Here is an 8,870-nt window from a genome sequence, read left to right on the forward strand (position 1 = left end):
GGGGGGGGGGGGAAGAGAGAAAACCCCCCCCCCCCCCCCCGGAGAGAAAAAAAAAATAAAAATACGACAGTAAAAGACGAACAAACCCACCGATTCATATTAATATATATACTATTGTCATTATTAATATCCTTGGGGGGACGGTCGTGTCTATATCCCCCCACTATACACGTGGTTCGCGCTGTCATGAGGGCTGGTTCGGTATCGGTTTGTTGTATTATTATTGGTATGTACCTGTTCTTCTTCCTTACCTCATTCCCCTCGCGGGGGGTACAAGTGAAAAGGGAGACAAGGATGCCTACTATTCGGATGGGGTCGTTTTTTTTTTATTCTTTTCTTTATGCGAACAAAAAAAATACCAAAAAAAGTCGTCACTTCACCAAGGGGGTGGAATGAGGAGGTGTGGGGGGGGGGGAGAATAGACAGGGTAGTCGAGACGAGGGGTGGGCCCCTGACAAGATCCCCTATTAAATTTTCATTCCCGGGCAACCACCACGTCCTATTATTTCTTTCTCCTTCATAATTCCTGAATCTGTTGACTTATCTTCATTCTTACTATGGCCACTTTTGTTTAGACCATCATTGCTCTTTTGAATGGTTTAAAAACTCTGCTACTACATATGTTGTCTCCACTTTGCTTTGCCTAATTCCTTCTTCCTAGAGTAGCCAAAGTGATCTTCTGAACTCTGATCAGGCCACCTTCTTGCTTAAAGCCCAGTAACTTTTGGTTAGTCTCAAGATTAGATCCAATCTCCTTCACATACTGTATATGGCTACTGATCTTTCTAGCCTTATATCTCAACTCAGTCTCCCTGACATCCTACAAACTACTCAGAATACCACCAATTGGTCAAGCTCTCTCTTGCCTGTAGGTCTTTCTATATTCTTCTCTCGGCTTAGAGTCCTTCCCTGTCTCCCCCCTCCCCCCACTCCCACACTTTACCTGGATAACTTCAGCTTAGTTTAGATACTATTTCTTTTGGGAAACCTTCCTCAATATCTTCTAAACTCACTAAGAATTCTCCTACGTATTCCCTCACCACCTTGCACTAACTCTTACCATGGCACTCACTACACTGCACTGCACTTGCTTGTTTACTTGCTGTCTCTGCCCCTGAAGACCTGGCAATGACTTGAGGGCAGGACTCTTACTGGTACTTACTGCTATAGTCTAGTGCTGGTATGGTGGTTGGCACATAGTGTGTGCCAGATACATATTTAATGGGTGAATTACAGACAGAAAGAAGCAAGGCATTTCAGACAGAGGGAATGACCATGATAGACTCAAGTTGTTGAATCATCTAAGATGAACAGCTCCGTACTGAAAACCAACACTCGAGGGCTACTGGGGAGAGAAAACACAGAGATGCAACTGGGAAAGATAAACTGCAACCTTATCTCAAGGACACTCACCATAGGAGAAGGTGTCTGGCATGGGGACCCCGTGTCCAGCCAGCTCTTGGAATGTCCAGAACTTGTTGATGCAGTTTAAAATACTCTGCGAGCGATTGACTAGGCGGCAGCCCAACTTCTCCAGGTGTCGCAGGACGGTGATGTCACTGTCCGACTGCAGCGAGGGTGTGGACACCCGAACAAGCACCACATCCGGGAAAGTGGTGAGTGCCTTCTGGTTCAGCTGTAGGCCTGCAATTGAAGGAGAAAAGTGAGCCCTGTGCTTACCGTTGTCTAGTCCCACCAGAACTGGCTCCAACAGACTCCTCAAGACTGAACCCAGCAGGAAGATAACCTTGGAAATGGCACTTGAATATCCTGTTGTAACAAGAAAGCTACAGTCAACTCAATACTCCAAACAAATGGGCAGAGCATGATTATGAGGAAGCACAAAAGAACGAACAGAAAAAAGAGGCAGCTTATCAAGAAAAATCCACATTAGGAGAATCCACAAGGAGATAGTATAGCCCTGCACCTTCCTTCCGTACGGTACTAGTAGTCCTCGAAGACAGTGGCTTAGGGGACTGGGGGCTTAAGGAAAAGGAAGCATGATAGCTCACATAAGGGATCCTTACTACTCTTTTATGACTTAACCATTAAAAGTCTATCTGAAATATGTAAGCATTTACGTAATTTTTATGAATATAATGAATGCAAAAATGCCAATGGTAAGTAAAGAAAACAGGGAACAAAATTATAAATACAAGTTAGTAAAAGCTGAAATACTCTGAAATACTTTAACAGTGGGTAAAGGGATTACAAGTGATTTCCTATTTAAACGTATCTATATTTTCTAAAATGTCTCCAAGTGCATATTACCTTTATAACAAAAAAACTCTAAAAAATCAATCTACTAAAAATCAATTCAATATTCAGCCCTGGCCAGTTTTGCTCAGTGGATAGAGCATTGGCCTGCACACCAAAGGGTCCTGGGTTCGATTCCAGTCAAGGGCACATACTTGGTTGCAGGCTCCTCCCCGGCCTGGGCCCTGGTCAGGGCTTATGCAGGAAGCAACCAATCGATGTGTTTCTCTCACATGATGTTTCTCTCTGTCTTTCCCTCTCTCTTCCACTCTCTCTAAAAATCAATGGAAAAATATCCTCAGGTGAGTATTAACAAAACAAACAAAAATATTCAAACGAGAAGTCATCCAAAGACAGTTGATCTATATGGCAAAAGAATTTGAACTGTATTACACTGGATAGATGGGAATATTAGCTTCAAGTGAGGACTCAGAGGAACAGGAGTGCAGTCTGTAGGGTGTCCATGGATAAGAACTATTTGGCTTGTCTTCTATGACCCTAAGTGATAGAGCTATCCATGAGTTATCCATGTCTCTCTACTTCTGTATCTCCAGCCCCTAGAACAGTGCCAGGTACATGATAGGCACTTGATGTCTTCTGAATTGTACAGAAGCTACAGGGAGGATTTGGGATCAACAAAAGGGATACTTTTCCAGTGCCTTAGGATGGAATGGGCCGAGGCTCACTGGACACTTGAGAATGGCATGGAGGGAATGCAAAGATCAGATAAGCTTACAGCAACCTGCTCGGTCTCTTTCAACCTCGATGTCCTGTGGTTTGTATTACTACGATACAAACCATAGGACATAGTAGTAATCTAGGCATCTGTGGTGCACCCAGCATCTGGGGATAGAATGATGGAGCCATGAAATGGGATGTGAGAGTAATGAGAACTGAGTTCAGGAAACAACTTGGTCTGCCTTAGTGAACCTTAAAGGAGTTTCCGGAATGCTCTTAAGAAAAACTTTGAGACACAGTTCCAGAACCATCTTACAAGCTTTAACCTAAAGCACCTTCTATTTCAAAAGTGGTGTTCTGTACAACCATACAAGTCCAAGAAAAAAAAAAAAGGTGCTAATACAATTCCTATTTCTCCACTGGGGCATGAATAATATTAGTACAAAAACAATAAGCAAAACAAAATAAAAACAAAGCAAGCACACAAAAACACAGTATGGATCTAACTTGCACAGTTCCCCCCATTTCTAGGAGCTATTTTGCCAATTTAGAAAAAGGGAGTAGGTATAATCATGAAGATAAACTGTTTTTAGTACTTCTACTCATAGTATATTCCCAAGGAACCGGGACATAATTCTCACGGATGACTTATAAAGAGCATTTAGGTTATCTTCACTTTACCATCAGAAAATAGTACCATTTAGATATGCCTTTTTCTTTGCCACTTACAGCCCTGTAGGAAATAATATGAAAGGGGCGGGGGGAGCAAGCCCTGTATAGCAGACTCAAAATTGACAGGAGGAGAAAGAAAAGTACTCAAGTTGGAGCAAATGCTGAGGAAATACACTCAGGGGAAAAGCAACAGCCCAGGGTGACATTACATAATGAGATAAAATATTTAAAAATGCTTTGAAACTAGACAATGCTATACATAGTCTGTAAGGCGCTGGCATTAGCATTGCACAGACATTCTGCTAAGCAGGGTAAGACAATGGATGGAGATGCATACCCCCTGATGAGCAAAACGGCTTTGCAACAGAAAAGTGACCTAGAGAAATGAGAAGCAGCAGAAATGCTTGGCTTTTCAATCCCAACGTGAGACCACAGACGGACAGTTACACTTCCAAATGCGAAGAAAAGACTTCAGTCATTTCTGGAAATATCAACCACAAGTGGACAGAGACAGCTCAGCCTCAACAAGCAGTTCACATAGACCTAGGAAGTCTTACCAGGACTTCATCTCTCTTCTCCAAAGGTAAATCTTTGGGCCTGGCTCATTCCAACTGAAGCCTTTAATAAATGAAGAATGGAATGGGTTAAAGTGTAGCTGAAAAGGCTCTACCGAACAGTTAGACAGGTCAGGGCTCTGACTGTGCTGGCCGTGCAGCTCTGTGCAGAGAGGGACACGGCAGGTTTAGGGATAAGTGCTCACACAACCAGTTACTTCTCTGCCCGTTGGCCCAGCTCCAGCATTCTTGCTATGGGCCACTCCACTTGCCTCCTGTTCATTCCTGCCCTCTGGTGTCTAAACCTAGTTTATATCACCATGCCTAAAAGTAGTAGACAAGAGGCTGCCACTCACTGTGGCTTCAGTGGGGGCAGCAGTTCCACACAGACAAGGCCAAGAACAATATGGGTTTACGTCTGGCCTTGGCAAATCTGTCAGTGAATTCTGAGACCATCAACCACTTATGTAATCACTCCCCCTCTCTTCACTCATCTCTCTCCTTAGGAAAGACAAACTTAATACAGGATGGACCCCAATGTGTCACCCTTCCCAGGATCCACTGTAATCTACAGGCTTCAAGCCAAGGGAATGAAGAGCTGATGCAAGACATGGGGGCGGGCAGGGCTCTGCTTGGCTGCCAGTGAATGGAAGGAAACCCCTCAACAGGGAGAGGCTCATGCCCTCAAATCACAAGGGATTTCATGCGCTGCAGTGCCCTAGTGCTCTGGGGCATCACCCTGGCCGAGGGAGCAGGGCAGGGGAAAGGGAGCTGAGTTGCTTCTGGGATATTTGGGGTCTCCCAGACTCGTAGGTTGGGCTTGACATGTACTATTTAGTCTCAATAACATTTTCTCCACATAAATTCTCAAAACAATAATCTACTTTCAAGGGTAATTATATTCTGATTTCCTTTGAACTCTCCATTGTTTATATTTGGAAATATTTTAATTATTTTTTTCTATTTTAATTATTAAAAACAAGATAGAAAAATGTGTAACTTTTCCCAAAGAATTGAGCCCATTTCCTTATATATTGAGTTAAATTAAGTTCACCCTACAAAACTAGACTTCTGCATTTGTATGTACTACAGCAAAGAAATACACTTTATAATACAGAGAAATAGCTTTAGAAATAAGCAAATCATTATTGGAACATAAAGCTCTAAAAATTAAAAACCACTCTCATCATTCATATCAACAGAGGGAAGCAGCAGCAGGGATAAATAAAAGGTGCAGTCATTCAGATCTGAATTTGGCTCGCATTTTTATTGAGCATCTGTTGTGTTTTATGTACTTTGCTAAGAGCTTCCACATATATTATCTCATTTAAATTAGCGATGTCTTGGAATATGGACCCCTGCAATAGATCTGATTATAAAAGTCTTTGCCCTTTCTTTCATGGAACTGATACATAATGGGTCCCTACCCTCTCAACCCATGCACATACAGCACTAATTTATGTGCGCACGCACACACATCCTTAGCTTCACAAAGAAAGCTTCAAAATGAAACTGGTTCCTTGTATGCCAGAAAAAGAAAAAAACAACCCTCATCTACAAAGCCAACAGCAAAAATAACAGAAAATAGGACACCGGGCATGAGGGCAAGCAGGGACCTCAGTTATGACAGCTTTTAGAACCACTATGTTATCAGGATCAGGTAACAACAGTGGCTGGTAGTGAAGCTCTGAAAGTTGTCGGAAAGGAATCAATAATATAAATAAAGTAAGTGGATAACCCATTAAAGGCTTCACATTATGTTGTATTATGAGAAGATGTGTCACCTGAAATATGACCTGGCTCATGGCACACTCCAGGTTCTCCCTTGGTTTTTTCTACTCTACTCTCAGCATTTTCTCATAAGGAAAAGTTATTTTTATTCTTAACAAGTAGATGCCATTGCCACTCCTCCTGCCCTTTTAAAGTTCTTTGTTACAACGCCCAAAGAAATCTCACCTCCACCTCATTAAAACCTGGTGGTTATGTGGCCACTTTCTCCTTCTACCAACTGCTGTTTTGAGGTCATTTAATTCCAAGCAACCTTTACTGAACTGTTGGAACAAGTCAGACACACTATGAAGGTGGTCTCTGCCTACCGGGAGCATATAGTCTCCTTATGGAGAAAGGATTACACACAAATATTCATTCACCCACCCACTCACTCAATACACAGTTATTGTTTCATGCATTCATTGAGCCAATATTTACTTAGCACCTACTCTGGGCCAAGCCCAGTGTTAGTTTGGGTTTCCCCAGAAGCACTCCCAGAAAGGAGGACTTAAGTGGATGAGGTTTATTATGACGGTGATTAATGTCAGGAAACACTATTAGTGAGTAGAGAAGAGAATGAGGCAATAAGGGTGTGTTATCAACGGAGCGACCACCTTGGCCACGGGGCTTACTCCTGCCACGCAAAAATAACAAATGGCTCACTACACACACGTCAGTTATCCCACTCCAGGGGTAAGGGAGCTGGCGAGGTATAATTTTTAATGCACCAACTCAGTCTTTGGTGGAGAGCTGCTCCAGGGGCATGGTATTAAATCCCTGGTTCTTCTGGCTTGCCATGCCTGTGTGGGCTAAATGGCCACGCTCCTGACAGGTTCAGGTGCTGATGGCTAGGGGGGGCGCCACTGACAGTAAGGAACAGGCACCATCTTAAGGGCCGGGAATGGGGGGTGAGATGTATGAATGAAACAAACACTATCCCCTGGAATTTAAGAAAGACAACACACAGCTGTGATTAATGCCATGCATGCCCTCCTCAGAGCACCTAGGTATTAAGAAAAATTATCAGTCTGGTTTGGGCAGGGGTGGGGCGAGGAGGCGACCTTTTACAACACCATGTGAGAAGCGCTGGAGGGAGCAGGTAGGTGACCACCTCAGGGAGAATCAAGGAAGGTTTCAGAAGGGAGATGTTGACTCATGGTGCCTCTGGGCTCAGAAGAAATGTGTAAAACTAATAAATGTATAATGTCTACCTCTCCGAAACAAATCGATAGGAACAGCACGGCATCTTACAAGCACTGAGTTCGGGATATCTGATATCTCAGGGCTAACCTATTTTTAAAGCACTTCAAGAAGTTGAGACAACATGAGATGAAAGACAATTATGGCAGGGTGGCCTCCAAGTCAGAGGCTTGATGTAATTCCTTGCTGTCATTTAATGGCTTGGCAAGACAAAAATCTCTGGGTCTGTTTTCTCTTCTGCAAAATGGAAGGGTCCCAGAGCTTGGAAACCTTCCCTTTTCAGGTCCCTCCCTCATCCCTTCCCCACCTCACCATCTGGATCTTTCTTGCAACCATGAGACAAATGTCATCCCTTCCACGTCAGTCACCCAGGACTCCAGTCTCCAAGGCTACGTCATTTCCCTGAACTCTAAGCTCCACCTGGCTCTGACTTGCCTTTTCTACTCCCACCTTCCACTCCGTCCTATCTCCACTGTGCCCGTGGGGACTCAATGGGCAGCAAATCCCTTACCTTCAAACTTTTCAGTGTGTGTTCCCTTTGCCTTCTTTTTCTGGGTCCCACTGAACCCCAGCTCTCCTCAGTAACACTGCTTACCCAGCAGCTCCACCAAGTTGTGGCTGTTTTCTCTCTCTCACACCTGGGATTACCGGGGCAAGAGGCAGGACAGATGTGCTCCTTGCTCCTTGGCTTCCAGTACATTCTCTTCTCCCTCCTAAAACACCCAGCCTGACTCTCATCAGACTGCACAGCATCCAATTTGTGCAAGTTAGCTAAGGACCCCGGTTACTCCCCTCTGTCCTGGAAGCTTTAGCTCCTGACTCACTGATTCTCCCATATGTTCACAGATGTGGGTGATTTCAGTGTCCATATGGAGAACTCTTCCAATGCCCAGGCCTGTTTCTTGACCTCCTTTACTCTAAGAGTCTTATTCACTACCCCACCTCAGCCACCCCTTTCAGCTACAGTCTAGTCCAGTGGTCGGCAAACTCATTAGTCAACAGAGCCAAATATCAACAGTACAACGATTGAAATTTCTTTTGAGAGCCAAATTTTTTAAACTTAAACTATATAGGTAGGTAGATTGTTATTAACTTAATTAGGGTACTCCTAAGTTGGCCTTTGCTAAAAATGTCCTCAATCTGAGGGGTCGACCTCAGCGAACGTACCCCACTTCTTCTAACACCACTTCTTCAAAATAGACTCGCCCAGGCTGAAAACCGACTTCTGCGCATGGGCCACGAAGTTTCAATCGCACTGTACGTGCGCGCCTGCACGTGGTATTTTGTGGAAGAGCCACACTCAAGGGGACAAAGAGCCGCATGTGGTTCGCGAGCCGCGGTTTGCCAACCACTGGTCTAGACTTCATGCACTTGGCATAATTCCAATCCCAGCCACTGTCTCCTATCTTTCCAGCTTCTCCCAACTCCAGCCACACTTAGACCCCATCAGGAACTACCATGCATGGATCCCTCATCTTTTCACTGTCCCTCACCCCCTTCCTACCCTCTTTCTCTTTTATTCTATTTAAATTCCATAGACAAGAACTATAACTTAAACCCTTAAGTCCTTGTACCTGTTTCTTGTTTGGCTAAATCACAACCCTGGTTAGACTGCTCCAACTCTCTGCCTACTGTGGGCCGTCCTGTGCAATGAAACCAATCTGGATTAAAAACACCCAAACTAGCTGACCGGTCTCAAGGGCATCCTTATTGCTGTGCAATAAGCAGTATAGTCCCGAG

General features: G+C 44.1%; 1 protein-coding gene across 2 annotated transcripts in view; it reads right to left on the bottom strand.

The window, feature by feature from the left end:
* RIMKLA (ribosomal modification protein rimK like family member A) overlaps positions 1–8,870 on the bottom strand; it is a 32,907-nt gene that overhangs the window by 15,936 nt on the left and 8,101 nt on the right. For both annotated transcript variants that reach the window (XM_006087236.3, XM_023752695.1), the window contains exon 2: positions 1,414–1,644. In XM_006087236.3, coding sequence (XP_006087298.1) covers positions 1,414–1,644 — 231 coding nt within the window. The remainder of the gene's footprint in view (positions 1–1,413; positions 1,645–8,870) is intronic.

This window comes from Myotis lucifugus, unplaced genomic scaffold (assembly GCF_000147115.1).
Source record: "Myotis lucifugus unplaced genomic scaffold, Myoluc2.0 scaffold_37, whole genome shotgun sequence".
NCBI lineage: Eukaryota > Metazoa > Chordata > Mammalia > Chiroptera > Vespertilionidae > Myotis > Myotis lucifugus.